Here is an 18,516-nt window from a genome sequence, read left to right as displayed (position 1 = left end):
ACAGAGGCTGGTGGGTCTTGTGTTCAGCAGCACCACTGAGGAGGCGGTGGCTGCTGCCGGAAGTACAGGCACCGGAGTCCCAGGATCACGGAGTGACCCAGGCCACAAGTAAGCAACGTGGGGGGGAGGGGTTTGAGGGGTGAGGGTTGTGGGGAAAGGGGTGTAGGGCGGTTGGCAGAAAGGGCAGAGGGGTGGGTGTCAGAGGGCCCCCACCCTTCCCGATCGGGGGAACCCTGTGTGTGCCCCCAGGAGGTGACCAGCTGGCCACACGCTTTTAGCAGCCATGCAAGCCTCATGGTGACAGGCCCACCCACCACTGGGTTAATGCCAGCAGCAGTGGCACGAGGCCCTTAAGTGGTCATTAATTGGCACCTTCCGTGCCTCAATAGGTGGTGGGGCGGACATGTCCTGTCCGGAACTTAATTCTGGTAGAGGTGGCATTGTGCCACACCATCCTCCTGCCTAGATACGTGGCCCTTCTGCCTCACAGCTCATCGGTGAGAGCCGAAGATTCCGCCCACAGAGTGAGACAGGCAGGAAGACTCTGCAACAACAACCACTGTTTGCATTTATTTAGCATCTTTAACATAAAAAATATCCCACATCTTTAACATAAAAAATATCCCACAGTGAGATTGTGCCCCTGATGGAATGTCTCACGTCCTGTTATTGAACTGCTTGACTATCACAACATAGCTGTTGAAAATAATATTTGATCAAAAACATGTTTGTATGTTTTGATCTCCTAGGGAGATTTTGGTCCCTGGAGATGGGAAAGGTCCAAGACTCGTGCCAGAGCCAAGATGACACGTCAGCCAGATTTAATCAAGCAGAGCCAGTAAACTGAATATGTCTCTCAGTCTCCAGCAGCACAGAGCTGGACTTTGAGTGATCAGAAATAGAAGAGAAATGGGGAAGAGATGAAGGAAGGGATAATGAGTGAGAGAGAGAGAGAGGGAGAGAAAAATGAGAGAGTATTAATTCTCAGGAGGTCCATTCTTGTCTTGTCTCCCTTTCTTCCTGGGAACAAATGCTCTCTACCTCTCTCTCTCTCTCCCTCCCTCTCTCTCTCTCTCTCTCTCTCTCTCTCTTTCCCTCTCTCTCTTTCTCTTTGTCTCTGTCTCTCCCATTCTCTCTGTTTCCCTCTCCCGAGCTCGGCATCGTTTGTTCGATGATCCACGAGTGGCCCATCTCCCCCTGTGAGCATCAGGACTTCATCTAAAATCCTCAGGAACACGGGAGAGTGGGAAAGAGGGAGAGGGAAATTATCCACAGAGCATGGAACTCACAACAAGGTACCAAACAGAGAGAGAAGAGAGAGAATGTGACAGACAGAGAGAGCGAGAGAGAGAGATCGGTAAAAAGAGAATGGGAGGGAGAAAGACAAAAGGATAAATATTGACTTTGTACTGTACAATTTTTAATCAACAAGGGGGTCCAGTGTTATGGGGGTGGGGTCCAGTGTTATGGGGGTGGGGTCCAGTGTTATGGGGGTGGGGTCCAGTGTTATGGGGGTGGGGTCCAGTGTTATAGGGGTGGGGTCCAGTGTTATGGGGGTGGGGTCCAGTGTTATGGGGGTGGGGAAGGTGAGGTGGGAGGACAGACAGGAAAGTGGAGTTGAGGCCACATTCAGATCAGCCATGACCATACTGAATGGTAGTGCAGGCTCAATGGGCTGAATGGCCTACTTCTGCTCCTATTTCTTATCTGCTTGTGCATTCTTGGGTGGACAACTGTGCAAAGTGGTCTATGAACGCACTACCATCTGTTATAGGGTTACAATTAGGGTCTATCCCAGAGGCAGATGGAAAGAGAGAATAAGTGAAAAAGAAGAGAGAGGGGAAGAGAGTGAGAGGGCGGAAGGACTGGGAGTTGTTAAATGATTGAGTGGAACGGCTGGAAACAGACTCAGAAAAACACCTTTGTATTTTATTTGTAACACACTCTTGCTGATTTTAATGAGTGGCTCATTTCTAGTTACTGAATCCTTCTGGAATTTTCCAAGGCCAGATTAATGTGCTCTGTGGGGAGCTGGGCAGGTACAAGAACCAATTACTACCTAGCAGGAGAGTCCCTGGGTAGTTAACATGGCAACAGTCTCAGCTGACTGACAAACCCAGGACCGCTGCACAGGGTGTAAAGGCTTAGGATCAACTCCCACACATATGATGCTGTCTACGTAACGCAGAGACCGGAGAGGGACGGTTCAGAGGTAACGGCGAGCTGCTGCAGGGAACACAGAGTGGACACAGGGAGCGAGCGAGACAACCAACACAGCACCATGGAGGCTCATCTCCAGGTGTTCTGACCAGGAGATTACCTAAGCAGCACTCTCTGTGTGCGTGTGTGGGGTCAGCGAGGGTCCAGGGGCATTGGCACCGCTCAGGATTTAACTGACTCGAGGGGTGACCAAGACAAAGGGTCAACCATGGAGCATCTAACGGTGAGTTCTAGCAAAATGGCACAGAGATGGCATTGTACAAAATTACACTGGGGCACCGATTGTAGATTATCATTCTGTGTAACTGGATTAATCTTTGACTGCAGAATTCGGGATTGTTCTCCTTAGAGCAGAGAAGGTTAAGTGGGAGATTTAATCGAGGTGTTCAGAATCATGAGGGGTTTTGAGAGAGTAGATAAGGAGTTTCCAGTGGCAGTAGGGCTCAGGAACCGGAGGGACACAGATTGAAGAGAACCAGGGAGGGAGCTGAGAAAGTGTTTCTTTTTACACAGCGAGTTGTTGTGATCTGGAAGGGGCTGCCTGATGGGACGGTGGGAGCAGCTTCAAAAATAACTTTCAAAAGGGAATTGGATAAATACTTGAAAGGGAGAAATGTGCAGGGATATGGGGCAGGGCACATGAGACTAATGGACAGCTCTTTCAAAGAGCCAGCATGGATATGATGGGCTGAATGGCCTCTTCCTGCACTGTTTGATTCTGTGATTGTAGAGGTGCAGGAGAAATGCTGCTCTACTTTGAATTAATGTGATAACTGACAGGGGGAAACAGCACCCTCCGGTTAACATACCCACTCCACCAACACGGCAGGACTCAGTTCTGTTACCCCAATTCGCCCTCTGCTGATCATTGGGTGGGTCAGTTTAGAGTGTGGACTTTGTAATCTGTGGGTCTGTCGACATGGAGGGGTTGGTGTGAGAGAGGGGTTGGAATTTTTGTCCGAACACAAACTGGCAACAATCTCTGAATTCCTACACCAATCTCTGAATTCCTACACCAATCTCTGAATTCCTACACCCTTCTGTCAGTATAACTGTGGTCCCTGCATGCCTGGACTCTTAGCCACCTTGGACCTAACCCGGTACCTCTCCCATATCCCAGAGACAATGGAAACTCTAGCTTGGTGTCAGCGAATGATCACTCCCTGATTCACCTCGTAATGACTCTTACCCCAGCCCCTGTTCTCCACCTTCCCTTTAAATAAACAATAATCTGCATCTAACCCCCGGCCGATAGCTAAATCTCCGAGAATCGATGTTTTTCCTCTCTCCTCCTACGTTCCCCAGCTCCCAAACTGCAGCTCGGGTGTTTAAAGGGAGAAGGAGTGTGAATTTTACAGATCAGTGAGGGGCAGGGCCGTGTGCTGATTCCAGCTGCTGGCTGAGTTTCGAGAGCTGTTGTCACCCACAGTCAGAGACAGATTCTGGCTTTGTGCAGTGGTGTGAAACTTCACCAGAAATACAAACCAGAAAAAGATCTAAAACAGCATCAAGTTGCATTGAGATAGCACCTTCAATGTAGGAAACACCCCTCTATTGCTTCTCTGGAGCACTATCCCACAAAATTTGACACCGAGCCATATAAGGAGATATTAGGACAGATGTCCAAAGCTCGATCAAATAGGTAGGTTTGAAGGAGTGTCTTAAGGGGGAGCGAGAGTGAGGCAGAGAGGTTTATGGAGGGAATTCAAGAGCTTAGGGACCAGACAGCCAATGGTGGAATGATTAAAATCAGAGACGCTCTGAATGTCGGGATTGGAGGAGCACAGAGATCCCGGAGTGTTGATAGGATGGAGGGGATTACAGATATGGGGGGGAGGGGCAATGACGCCATGGGGGGATCTGAAAAGTTGAGGTATTGCTGGATGGGGAGTCAGGGTAGGTCAGTGGGCCAGAGACTGTTGGGTGAATGGGAGTTGGTGTGAGTTAGGACACAGCTAGTGGGTCAGGGTTGGGAGATCAGGAGGTGCCAGAACAAGGGGTGTTGGGAGAATGGGGTTTGTTAACAGAGCAACTACCAATTCGACATTTCCCATCTTTCTCTATGACAGAGTCATATTTACCCCCAGTGTCCCTGTGGATGGGGCTCCTGTCACTGATCATAACCCAGTGTCTGTCTGTTCGTCAGCCTGATAGTCAAATTCCAACTCCTCCTCTTCTTAAAACTCCAGGGATCACCCCAGCTCCATTAAACCTCCGGGACCATTGCCCAGGTATGTCCTGTCCACAAAAGCAGGACAAATCCACTCCAGCCAATTACCGCCCCATCAGTCTATTCTCAGTCATCAGTGAAGTGATGAAAGGGGTCATTGACAGTGCCATCAATCTGCCTAACTTGATTGGCACCCCATCCACAAACATTCACTCCCTCCACCACCGACGCACAGTAGCAGAAGTGTGTACCATCTACAAGATGCACTGCAGGAACTCACCAAGGCTCCTTAGACAGCACCTTCCAAACCCACAACCACTACCATCCAGAAGGACAAGGGCAACAGATAGATGGGAACACCACCACCTGGAAGTTCCCCTCCAAGCCACTCACCATCCTGACTTGGAACTATATCGCCGTTCCTACACCACATGGACTACAGCGGTTCAAGAAGGCAGCTCACCACCACCTTCTCAAGGGCAATTAGGGATGGGAAATAAATGCTGGGCCCAGCCAGCGATGCCCACATCCTGTGAACAAATAAAAAAAAATTCCTCCCACTCAAAACCCTAGGGATTAACTGCTGACCCTCCTTAAAACCTGAGAAATTAACCCCTTGCACTCCTTAAACCCCCAAGGATTAACACTTTGCCCTCTTCAAAACACCAGGGATTAACCTCCCCAACCTCCTTAAACCCTCAGGGATTAACCCTAAACCTTCATTGAAGCCCCAGAATTCAGCACCCCACAATGCACTATGTTGGCACTCATTCCAAAAACCCTCTCCCCCTCCTCCATTGAAAGATTATCTCTCCCTCCCCTCATGACCCCCCCCCCCACACACACACACAGACACACACACACACACAGAGTTAACTTTTTACATGACCCACGATACTAATGGGGAAAGAGGTAACCTTTGACCCATCAGTGATGATCCTGGGATGGGGGTGGGTACGGGTGGAGTGTTTGACCCTCTCGGTCCTCTTAACTCCTTCACCCTCTCTTTACAGGAGGACAACTGGAGGGAGATAGCTGGGAAGAAGATGAAATTCCCACCCAGCCTGATTGGAGCAATCTATGACGGGAATTTGGCCAAACTCTACAAGCTCTTACAGACCAGTGATGGGCTCCTGAGGCAGCTGGACGACTCCGAGGACCGATCTTGGAGGGAGGCCCTCAACCTGGCCATCCGGATGGGCAACGATGAGATTATCGTCAACCTCCTCCGATTGGTCAAGTTTGACTTCCGGCAGATCCACGAGGCGTTGCTGGTGGCCGTGGACATGAACCTCATCAACGTGGTCAAACTCCTGTTGGACCGGTTGGACCAGCAGAAAGGAGTGAGCCACAACAAGGTGGACATCATGTCCTTCTCCCTGGCCCTGTTTGACCACTCCATCGACAGCTCTCGCTTCGCCCCAGGGGTGACCCCGTTGACCCTGGCTTGCCAGAAGAACCTGTTTGAGATCGTGGACCTCCTGATGAAGAAGGGCCACGTCATCCCCAACCCCCACAAAATCTCCTGTTCCTGCCCGGATTGTCTTAACAGCAGGCAGTATGACATGCTCAAGTTCTCACTGTCCCGCATGAACACCTACAAAGGGCTGGCCAGTAGGCCGTACCTCGCCATCGCCAATGACGACGCCATGTTGAGCGCCTTCAAGCTGAGCAGGGAACTCAAACAGCTGTCCAAGAAGGAGCCTGAGTTTAAGGTTGGTAACTTTTTACAATGCAACAAACTCCGCAGAGTTTTCAAACTGGGCGGCTGACAATTGAAAATCACGCGCTTTGGCCCGAATTTAATCAGGGGTGACAAGGGGCTCAATAATGGACCTGAAAGCTGAGGGGCAACCCTGACTCAGCTGTCTGTGGGACCCCTGGAAAGTTATTGGTTGGCCTCGGGGCCACTGTCCCTTTGAGGGTGAAGATCCTGCGGTGGGGGGGGAAGGGGGTGGGGTGGGGGGAGGGCCATGTGCTCACACGAGCTGCCGCCATTCGGAGAGCCTGCGGCTCAGCGGCCTCGCCAGCACCACCGGGACCATGTGGCCACTCCTGGGACTGCACCCGGCTGCGAAGTGCGCCACCCTCGCAGTGAGGTCAGTGGGGGTCTGGGAAGCCAGGAGCGGTCGGGCAGACCCAATGAGGGGACGCGGTGCGTTTGGTGATGATAGCGGGAGGTTACTGCGGGGACAGCCATCCCCAATCAGGCCCCTTTGTGGCAATACTTTGAAGCCCCCGAAACCCCCCACACCTAGCTCAGGGCACACCAGCCAATGAAATGCCAGCGGCAGCAGGAAGATGTCCTTATTGGGTAAACCAGCCTCTGGGCAGGAAGGCAGTCCTCCATCATCCCCGCTATGTTACAGGTGCAGCTCCTCTCGCCACCTCCCAGCTCGTCCCCCGACAGCAGGGAACATCTAGCCCTTTACTCTCCCATTTATCTAGTAGGTACCAAACTGAACATCATGGGCCCTCCCCAGTCCAGAAATTTCAGCACATAATCCTGGGACCTCCGCACTGTCAGAGGGTCAGTACTGAGGGAGTGCTGCACTGTCAGATGGTCAGTACTGAGGGAGTGCTGCACTGTCAGAGGGTCAGTACTGAGGGAGTGCTGCACTGTCAGAGGGTCAGTGCTAAGGGAGTTCTGCACTGTCAGAGGGTCAGTACTGAGGGAGTGCTGCACTGTCAGAGGGTCAGTGCTGAGGGAGTGCTGCACTGTCAGAGGGTCAGTGCTGAGGGGGTGCTGCACTGTCAGAGGGACAGTACTGAGGGAGTGCTGCACTGTCAGAGGGTCAGTACTGAGGGAGTGCTGCACTGTCAGAGGGTCAGTACTGAGGGAGTGCTGCACTGTCAGAGGGTCAGTGCTGAGGGAGTGCTGCACTGTCAGAGGGTCAGCACTGAGGGAGTGCTGCACTGTCAGAGGGTCAGTACTGAGGGAGTGCTGCACTGTCAGAGGGTCAGTACTGCAGGAGTGCTGCACTGTCAGAGGGGCAGTACTGAGGGAGTGCTGCATTGTCAGAGAGACGGTACCGAAGGAGTGCTGCACTGTCAGAGGCCCAGCACTACGGACTCCATCCCTCTCCTGATAACAGTCTGAGACCAACCCAGTCTGTTCACAGCCTTGGTGTCACATTTGACCTCGAAGAGAGCTTCTGTCCATGTATCTGTGCTGTCACTCAAACCGTCTATTTCCACCTCTGTAATATCACTCAGCTTTGCCCCTGTCTTAGCTCATCTACTGCTGAACCCCTCATCCAGGCCTTTGACTCGACTATTCCGACACTCTCCTGGCTGCTCTCCCACATTCTACCCTTGAAAACCTGAGGTCACCCAAAACCCTGTTGCCTGCGTCCAGCTCACACCAAGTCCCCCCATTCCCCTATCCCCCCCTGTGCTCACTGCTCCACACTGAGCTCCTGGTCAGGCATCCTGTTAAAATTCTCCACCTTGTTTGCAAGTCCTTCCATGGCCTCACTCCCCTCCCTATCTCTGTGATCTCCTCCAACCACACAACCCTCCAAGATCTCTGCCCTCCTTTAACTCTGGCCTCCTGTCTTGAGCATCCCCAATTTTAATCGCACCACCATTGGCTGCCATCTCTTCATGGGCCCCAAGCTCTGGAATTCCTCCCCTAAACCTCCCTCACTTCGAACTCACTTTCCTCCTTGAAAGACACTCCTTAAAACCTAGCTCTTCGACTGAGCTCTTGGTCCACCTGACCTAAATATCTCTTCATGTGGTTCAGTGTCAAATCTTGTTTGAGAATCGCTCCTGTGAAGCACCTTTGGAACATTGTATTAGTTTAAAGATGCGATAGAAATGCAAGTTTTAAAAATTGTTTCCATGGGATGTGGGTGTGGCGGACTAGACCAGCATTTATTGCCCGTCCCTATTTGCCCTTGAACTGAGTGCTTGCTAGGCCATTTCAGAGGACATAGCAACATAGAAGCAGGAGTAGGCCATTTGGCCTTCGAGTCTGCTGTGCCACTCAATAAGATCATGGCTTTGGTTTTGTCTCAACTCCACTTCCCTGCCTGCCCCTCATAACCCTTGAGTCCTTTAACTGTCTATTGAAAATCGATCGAACTCAGCCTTGAATAAATTTAAAGACCCAGCCTCCCACTGCTCTCCGGGGAAGAGAATTCCACACACCAATGATCCTCTGAGAGAAAACAATTCTCTTTATTTCAGCCTTGAAAGGGAGGCCACTTATCCCTAAACTCTGTCCGCTAATTTTAGCCTTGCCCACAAGAGTAAACATCCTCCGGGTATTCGCCCCCTCAAGTCCCTCAGGATCTTGTATGTTTCAATAGGATCACCTCTCATTCTTCTAACCTCCAACGGGCATAGAGTCAACTTGTCCAACCTTTCCTCATAGGATAAGACCAGGAATGGGTCGCATGAACCTTCTCTTAACCTTTTCTAAAGCAGTTTTTTTTAATTCATTCCCGGGATGTGGGCTTCACTGGCTAGACCAGCTTTTATTGCCCATCCCTAGTTGCCCCTTGAGAAGGCAGTGGTGAGCTGCCTTCTCGAGCCGCTGCAGTCCCTGTGGTGTAGGTATCTCTTATTCCTTTTTTCGAAAATCTTTTTGCAAATAAGGAGACCAAAACTGTACACAGTATTCCAGATGTGATCTCACCAATGCTCTGAACAGCTGCAGTAAAACATCCCTACTCTTATATCCCAATCCTTTTGCAGTGGAGGCTAACATTTCATTTGCCTTCCTAGCCACTTGCTGTACCTGCAGACTAACTTTATGTGATTCATGTACCAGGACACCCAGATCCCTCTGTACCTCAGAATTCCGCAATCTCTCTCCATTTTAATAGCACTCTGCTTCTCTATTCTTCTTGCCAAACTGAAGACCTTCACATTTTCCCACATTATACTCCATCTGTCAAACTTTTGCCCACTCACTTAACCTGCCTATACCCCTTTGCAGACTCTCTCCCTCCTCTTGACAACTTAGTTTCCTACCCACCTTGGTGTCATCGGCAAATTTAGCCACCATCCATTCAGTCCCTTCATCCAAGGGCAGTTAAGAGTTAACCATGTTACCGTGGGCCTAGAGTTACATGTAGGGCAGACTGGGTAAGGACAGCAGATTTCCTTATACCAGTTATTAGTGAACCAGATGGGTTTTTAATCAGGAGAAGGAAAGAACTTGAAGTATGAGAGGAAGTTATCTAGAAACATAAAAACAGATAGCAAGAGTTTCTGCAGGTATTTCAAAAGGAAAAGAGTAAGTAAAGTATGTGCTGGTCCTCGAGAGAGTGACAGTGGGGGAGATAATAGTAGATAATAACAAAATGGGGATGAAATGAACAAATATTTTGCTTTTGTCTTCACTATAAAAGATACAAAAAACATTCCAGTAATAGCTGTAAATCAGGAGGTGGAAGAGAGAGAGGAGCTTGGTGAAATTACACTCACTGGGGAAGCAGTACTGAGCAAACTGATGGAGCTACGGGCTGACAAGTCTACAGGTCCAGATGGACTTCATCCTAGGGTCTTAAAAGAGGTGGCTAATGAGATAGAAGATGCATTGGTGTTAATTTTCCAAAATTCACTAGATTCTGAAAAGGTTCCATCAGATTGGAAAGTAGCAAATATAACCCCTCTATTCAAGAAGGGAGGCAGAAAACAGGAAACAATAGGCCAGTTAGCTTGATGTCTGTCATGGGGAAAGCATTAGAATTGATCATTAGGGAGGTTATGGTTGGGCACTTCGAAAAATTTAAACAGGAGGAGTCAGCATGGTTTTATAAAAGGGAAATCATGTTTAACCAATTTATTGGAGTTTTTTGAAGGAGTAACATGCACTGTAGATAAAGGGGAGCCTATAGACGTGCTGTACTTGGATTTCCAGAAGGCATTTGATAAGGTGCCACATCAAAGATTATTGCAGAAAATAAAAGCTCATGGTGATGGGTAACTTAATGGCATGGATAGGAAATTGACTAGATAACAGGAAGCAGAAAGTATGCTAAAATGGGTCTTTTTCTGATTGTCAGGGTGTGATGAGTGGAGTGTCACAGGAGTCCGTGCTGAGGCCTCAACTTTTTACAATTTACATCAATGACTTGGATGAGGGGAGTGAAGACATGGTAGCTAAACTTGCAGATGACACAAAGATAGGTAGGAAAGTATGTGGTGAAGAAGACATAGGGAGTTTGCAGACAGATGTAGAGATAGGTTGATTGAGTGGGCAAATATCTGGAAGATGGAGTGTAATATGGGAAAATGTGAAGTTGTTCCTTTTGGCAGGAAGGATAGAAAATTAGAGTATTACTTAAATGGAGAACGGCTGCAGAATTCCAAGGTGCAGACGGATCTAGGTGGCCTAGTGTATGAGTCACAAAAAGTTAGTCTGCAGGTACAGCAAGTAATTAAGAAGGCTAATGGAATGCTATCCTTTATTATGAGGAGAATTGAACATAAAAGTAAGGATGTTATGCTTCAATTATACAAGGCATTGGTGAGACTGCACCTCGAATACTGTGTCTCCTTATTTAAGGAAGGATGTAAATACATTGGAGACAGTTCAGAGGAGGTTTACTAGATTGATACCTGGAATGAGTGGGTTGTCTTATGAGGAAAGGTTGGACAGACTGGGCTTGTTTCCACTGGAGTTTAGAAGAGTGAGGGGTGATTTGATTGAAGTATACAAGATCCTGAACGGCCTTGACAAGGTGGACATGGAAAGGATGTTTCCTCTTGTGGGTGAGTCCAGAACTAGGGGGCACTGTTTTAAAATTAGGAGTCACCCTTTTAGGACAGAGATGAGGAGAAATATTTTCTCTGAGGGTTGTGTGACTTTGGAACACTCTGCCTCAAAAGGTGGGGTTATTGAATATTTTTGAGGTAGAGGTAGATAGATTCTCACTAGGCAAGGGAATCAAAGGTTATCAGGGAATGTGGAAATTGAAACACAAACAGATAAGCCATGATCGTATTGAACGGTTTACTTCTGCTTCTCATTTGTATTGTTACAACAATCATTGTCGTGATTACTGAGACTAGCTTTATGTTTCAGATTTATTAATTGAATTTACATTCTACCAGCTGCAGTGGGATTTGAACCTCTAGGCTATCATTCTAGTGATATGACCCCTACACCACAAGCTGCTGCTGTTGTTGCTGTTCTCGAGTTGCTTTTAGGCTAAAGATCCCCTCCTGTCATCTTGGTCTTTGTTTTTATTCATTCATGGGGTGTGAGTGTCACTGGCAAGGCCAACATTTGTTGCCCATCCCTAATTGCCCTTGAACTGAGTGCTTGCTCAGTCATTTCAGAGGGCGGTTAAGGTTCAACCACATTGCTGTGGGTCTGGAGTCACATGTAGGCCAGACCGGGTAAGGACAGCAGATTTCCCTCCCTAAAGGGCATTAGTGACCCAGATGGGTTTTTACAACAATTAGTGATAGTTTCATTGTCACCGTTAATCAGACTAGGTTTAAATTCTAGGTTTATTTTCCAAGATTTTGATTGGTTCGATACCGTTTTTCCATCCATTATTCTGGACAGTGGTTTGTCTGAATATCACATTGGATTATCTGGGAAAGTATTACATTTGGATCAGCAGGCAGCGGAAATTATTCCTAACAGGACAGTCAATTTCCATTGTGAATTAATAAACCCATTTGCAAAAATAACTTTCAGCAACATGGGATTGTACCCCTCAGAGCAGAGAAGGTTCAGGGGAGTATTATAGAGATGTTCAAAAACGGATTTGATAGGGTAAATAAGGAGGAACTGTTTCCAGTGACAGGAGGGTCGGTAACTAGAAGGGCACAGATTGAGGAGATTCAGGAAAAGAACCAGAGGGAGAGATGAGAATTCTTTTTACACAGCGAGTTGTTTTGATCTGGTATGTGCTTCCTGAAGGGTCAGTGAAAGCAGATTCAATAATAAATTTCAAAAGGAAATCAGGTACTTAAAAAGGAGAAATTTTCAGGACTATGTGGAAAGGACAGGGTGAGTTGGATTAATTGGATAGCCCTTTCAAAGAGCTATCACAGGCATGAGGGGCTGAATGGTCTCCATCTGTGCTGCATGAGTCTAGGCACCTGGTTGTTGCTGGTTTTGTTACTGCAATTCAGAAACATGGATCAGCGTCTCATGACGGACTTTCCCAATTTCCTGCAGGTCGTCACAATCACAGTGAAACCAGTCTATATTAATACAGATACAATTCTGAGACTTATTGCTGGGTTTATACTGAGACCTGCCTGTCTCATTTTAAGAATCTATCCAAATCCACTCAAACAGTTACTGATCAGTTGTTAATGGGTATATTCATTGTCTGATTAAGGTTATGGGCGCAGAGGTAAAGGGCATTGATCGATTAAATACCTTGAGCACATATAAGAAGCACTGCTTCTGCTACCAGTGGGGTGCTGCAGGGTCTGGAGCACATTATAAAAAAGACCATAAGACCATAAGACATAGGAGAAGAAATTAGGCCATTCGGCCCATCGAGTCTGCTCCGCCATTCAATCATGGCTGATAAGTTTCTCAACCCCATTCTCCTGCCTTCTCCCCGTAACCTTTGATCCCCTTACCAATCAAGAACCTATCTATCTCGGTCTTAAATACACTCAATGACCTGGCCTCCACAGCCTTCTGTGCCAATGAATTCCATAGATTCACCACTCTCTGGCTAAAGAAGTTTCTCCTCATCTCTGTTCTAAAAGGTCTTCCCTTTACTCTGAGGCTGTGCCCTCGGGTCCTAGTCTCTCCTACTAATGGAAACATCTTCCCCACGTCCACTCTATCCAGGCCTTTCAGTATTCTGTAAGTTTCAATCAGATCCCTCCTCATCCTTCTAAACTCCATCGAGTATAGATCCAGAGTCCTCAAATGTTCTTCATATGTTAAGCCTTTCATTCCTGGGATCATTCTCGTGAACCTCCTCTGGACCCTCTCCAGGGCCAGAACATCCTTCCTGAGAAACGGGGCCCAAAATTGCTCACAATATTCTAAATGTGGTCTGACCAGAGCCTTATAAAGCCTCAGCAGCACATCCCTGCTTTTATATTCTAGTCCTCTCGAAATAAATGCCAACATTGCATTTGCCTTCCTAACTACCGACTCAACCTGCAAGTTAACCTTAAGAGAATCCTGGACTAGGACTCCCAAGTCCCTTTGCATTCCAGATTTCTGAATTCTCTCCCCATTTAGAAAATAGTCTATGCCTCTATTCTTCCTACCAAAGTGCATGACTTCACACTTCCCACATTGTATTCCATCAGCCACTTCTTTGCCCATTCTACTAACCTGTCCAAATCCTTCTACAGCCTCCCTGCCTCCTCAATACTACCTGTCCCTCCACCTGTCTTTGTATCATCTGCAAACTTAGCCAGGATGCCCTCAGTTCCTTCATCTAGATCATTAATGTATAAAGTGAAAAGTTGTGGTCCCAACACTGACCCCTGCAGAACTCCACTAGTCACCGGCTGCCATCCTGAGAAGGACCCCCTTATCCCCACTCTCTGCCTCCTGCCAGACAGCCAATCTTCTATCCATGCTAGTACCTTGCCTCTAACACCATGGGCTCTTATCTTACTGAGCAGCCTCCTGTGCGGCACCTTGTCAAAGGCCTTCTGGAAGTCCGAGTAGATAACATCCATTGGCTCTCCTTTGTCTAACCTACTCGTTACCTCCTCAAAGAATTCCAGCATTGTCAGCCTCAGGAGCATTGTTTTAATTTGATAAGTTTCCTCTGTAAGTTTTGTTTGTGTGACAGTAGCCCTTTAAAGGGCTGATTAGCTGATCGGTAGTTTATTTGGTTTGGAGTTCTGATGAAGGGTCATACAGACTCGAAACATTAACTCTGTGTTCCTCACCACAGTTGCTGTCAGACCTGCCGAGTTTTTCCAGCAATTTTTGTTTTTGTTTCCGTTTATTTGGTTCGTTTGGTACTCAACAGAATGTAGGCTCTTAGGACACTGGGTATTAGTTAGGGTGGAGGCAGACATATGTAATGTTGCATTCTGTATAAAATCTAGTATTGCGTAATGAGGTTGGTGCCTGGTTTCGTCCTTCATCATCTGGCTTCAGAATGAACTAACATCAGTGCCTGGGCTATGCCAAGATTAGGCTCTGACTTTTCAGCTGCAGCCTGGGCAGAGGGGATCACATTCCCCCCTCCCCCCACCTTCTAACAGGTGGCTGGTGACTAGTTCTCAAGCTTCAGACTGCTTCTTGTATGCCAGATCAGCCCAAGAGGAGAGGGGGAAGGGGAAACCTCACTGAGAGAGGTCAGCATTTGGTTAGCGTCGAGAGTGGAGGGACAGATCGCGGCCTGCTCCCTTCGGGGGCATTCGTCGAGGGTTTGGGGCTCAGGCAGGTTTTGGGGTGAAGCGGCGGGGGTGGGGGAGGGGGGGGGCGTTGTGGGTGGTGGGGGCGGCTCTTGGCTGTGGGAGTGTTGGTCACTGACATTTGAGTCAGTAAGGGCATCATCCTGGAATTTCATCATATGACCTCAAAATGCCCCACCCAGTCAAATAGCCCTTTTCCCCATTCCTAATATTTTGTATCAAATAAATAAAAGCAAAAAGTATTCGGAGAGCCAAATGGAGAGATCAGGGAATGGGGTGAGTGCAACCATTTAGTTGCTCTATCAAAGAGCTAGCAGAAACCAGTTGGGCTGAATGGCCTCCTTCTGTACTGTATCATTGAAACTGTTCAAAGAAAATGAAGAAAAATACACATTTTCCCTGGGTTTTTCCAAGGGATTAATCTTTAATTCCTAAAGGCTTCAGCCCTGGAACCCTGTCTGAGCTGCATCGCAAAGCGTTCCATTTCCCCAAACACTGGGACATAGGAACAGGAGGAGGCCATTCAGCCCGGTTCCATCATCCAATGAAATCATAGCTGATCTGCAACCTAACTCCATGCACCCACCATTGTCCCAACAACAACTTATATTTACATAAGATAAAAGCAAAATACTGCGGACGCTGGAAATCTGAAACAAAAACAAAAATTGCTGGAAAATCTCAGCAGGTCTGACAGCATCTGTGGAGAGAAAGATAGGGTTAACATTTTGAGTCCGTATAACTCTTCAGAACTAAAGAGAAGTAGAAATGTGGTGAAATATATATTTTTAAGGGTGGTTGGGACAGATGAAGCTGGATAGAGGGCCAGTGATAGATGGAGGCAAAGGAGAGATTGCTAAAGATGTCATAAACTAAAGGTCGAAGGAGTGTTGATGGTGGTGATACTGGCTAAAGGATGTGCTAATGGTGACATTAAGAGTAGAGAGTAGGACGAGCAAGTGATTGTTGGCTCTAGTGGGGGTGGGGTGGGGGTAGGGGACGGTGTGGGAGAAAAGATCAAAATAGGCTAAAAGGTGGGGATAAAACAATGAATGGAAATAACTTTTAAAAATAATAACAGAAATAATAATAGAAATAGATGGGAAAAATATATATATATAAAAATTTAAAAGTAAATATTTGAAAAAAGGGGATGAAAAAGGGGGTGAGGATAGAGGAGAGAGTTCATGATCTAAAATTGTTGAACTCAATATTCAGTCCGGAAGGCTGTAAAGTGCCTAGTCGGAAGATGAGGTGCTGTTCCTCCAGTTTGCGTTGAGCTTCACTGGAACAATGCAGCAGGCCAAGGACCGTCCCCTCCCCCTACCCCCACCCCCACTAGGGCCATCAGTTACTTGCTCATCTTACTTTCTACTCTTAATGCCACCATTAGCACCTCCTTTAGCCAGTATCACCACCATCAACTCTCCTTCGACCTTTTGTCTATGACATCTTTAGCAATCTCTCCTTTGCCTCCACCTATCACTGGCCCTCTATCCAGCTTCATCTGTCCCAACACCCTTAAAAATATATATTTCACCACATTTCTATTTCTCTTTAGTTCTGAAGAAGAGTCATCTGGACTTGAAACGTTAACTCTGTCTTTCTCTCCACAGATGCAGTTTTTCCAGCATTTTCTGTTTCTGGTATATTTACATAACGTCTTTAAGGTAATGAAGTGTCCCCAGACATTCGACAAGAACACCATAAACCAAAATTTCACCCCCCAGCCTCATAAGGAGATATTAGGCCAGGGGACCAATAGTTTGGTCAAAGAGGTGGGTTTTACGGAGAGTCTCAATGGAGGAGACAGGTGGAGAGGGTGCAGGGAGGTCATACCGAGCAGCTAAAAGCATGACTGCCAATGGCGGAGCGCTTAGAATCAGGGATACTCAAAAAGGCCAGGATTAGAGGAGCACCGAGATCTCAGAGGGTAGTGGGGCTGGAGGGGATTAGGAGATAGGGAGTGGGGGGACGCCATGGAGGCATTTGAAACCAAGGATGAGAATTTTAAGACATAGCTTGATGAGTGAGCACAGAGGTGAACAGGACTCGGTGCAAATTAAGACACAGGCAGCGGAGTTTTGGGTGGTGACCTCAAGTTTACCAGGGGGTGGAATGTAGGAGGCCTTAACACTAACTTACTAAAATCTCAGATTCAAAATTAATAATTGATTTTGATTTTGCATCAATTGGTATTTGCGGAACTGAGTTCTATACCCTTTGTGCGTAGAAAAGTTTCCTAATTTCCCCGTTGAGAGGTCTGTCTCTGATTTTTAGACCATGTCCCAGACCTGCCCAGCCCAGCAAAGATAGTTAATAAAAACAGAAAATGCTGGAAAAACTCAGCAGGTCTGGCAGCATCTGTGGAGAGAGAGAAACAGAGTTAATGTTAGTAAATAACAGTAAATAAATAAATAAGAATTGGATTAAGAGTTTATGGTCTGAAGTTGTTGAATTCAATGTTAAGTCTGGAAGGCTGTAAAGTGCCTAATCGCAAGCATGACCTAAACCTCCCTGTCGCTCGCCATTTTAACACTCCATCCTGCTCTCATGCCCACATGTCCGTCCTTGGCCTGCTGCATTGTTCCAGTGAAGCTCAACGCAAACTGGAGGAACAGCACCTCAACTTCCGACTAGGCACTTTACAGCCTTCCGGACTGAATATTCAGTTCAACAATTTTAGATCACGAACTCTCTCCTCCATCCCCACCCACTTTGTAATCCAATATTTATTTATTTATGTATTTATCTATTTACATTTTATTCTTTTACTCATTTATTAATTTTAACCCTTTCCCCCCTCCCACAGGACCAGCTGTCACTTGATCTTCTGTTCTGCTTTCACAGAGCGCTGATCTTTGTTCTGCTATTGACACCTTCTGCTTTCATACCTTTATGTCACCATCAGCACCATCTTTACTCTTTAACACGACCATTAACATTCCCTTTGTCTTGTGTCCATGACAATTTTGTCAATCCCTCCTTAACCCCCACCTATCCCTCGCTTTCTATCTTTTTCCACTTGCTCCACCCCCTCTTTAACAGTATAAATTCCATCACATTTTTACCTCTCTTTAGCTCTGAAGTAGAGTCATACGGATTTGAAACGTTAACTCTGTCTCTCTCTCCACAGACGCTGCCAGACCTGCTGAGTTTTTCCAGCATTTTCTGTTTTTGTTTCAGATTTCCAGCGTCCGCAGTATTTTGGTTTTACCTCAGCAAAAATAGTTTCTCTCTTGTCTATGCTAATCTGTTCCTTTTCATATCGTGAAAACTTGGATCAGGTCACCCCTTAACTCTCTTACTTCCAGGGAATACAGCTGTTTAATCTCTCCTTTAACACTTGGAGTTTGGGTATTCTGGTAAATCTATGCTGCACTCCCTTCAGTGATGTCACCAGCAACCAGGTGAGCACAGATAATTTTTGGAATCCAAAGCCAAGCTGATGTCCTTCTTTTCCAGCCTGAGTACCTGAACCTGGAGGAACTCTGTCAGGACCTAGCCGTGGAATTGCTTGGAATGTGCCGGAATCAGAGTGAAGTGAACGCCGTGCTGAACGACTGCGGTGAGGAAAACGTGGAGGATGTGGACAACCAGGCCTTTGAGGAAGGGATTCCCAACTTGGGCAGACTACGTCTTGCTGTCAACTACAATCAGAAGCGGGTGAGTGTTACTGGGACCTCTGCTCTGGGGGAGGGACGAACGATTTGCTTCAGAGGGGGGAGGGGGTCACAGTAACATAGGAAATAGAAGCTGGAGTAGGCCATCCAGTCCTATGAACCTGCTCCACCATTCAA

The 18,516-nt window shown here is 47.2% G+C and overlaps 1 protein-coding gene across 1 annotated transcript in view; it reads left to right on the top strand.

Moving 5' to 3' along the window:
- The first annotated feature begins 2,428 nt into the window (after window positions 1–2,428).
- Window positions 2,429–18,516, top strand: part of trpc2b (transient receptor potential cation channel subfamily C member 2b) — a 93,651-nt gene continuing 77,563 nt past the window's right edge. Inside the window, exons 1-3 of the mRNA XM_041199718.1 lie at window positions 2,429–2,443; window positions 5,404–6,105; window positions 18,182–18,382. Coding sequence (XP_041055652.1) covers window positions 2,429–2,443; window positions 5,404–6,105; window positions 18,182–18,382 — 918 coding nt within the window. The remainder of the gene's footprint in view (window positions 2,444–5,403; window positions 6,106–18,181; window positions 18,383–18,516) is intronic.

Source organism: Carcharodon carcharias, chromosome 11 (genome assembly GCF_017639515.1).
Source record: "Carcharodon carcharias isolate sCarCar2 chromosome 11, sCarCar2.pri, whole genome shotgun sequence".
Taxonomy (NCBI): Eukaryota; Metazoa; Chordata; class Chondrichthyes; order Lamniformes; family Lamnidae; genus Carcharodon; species Carcharodon carcharias.
The sequence above is the reverse complement of the archived record's forward strand: the minus strand, read 5'-3'. Positions and strand labels throughout refer to the sequence as shown.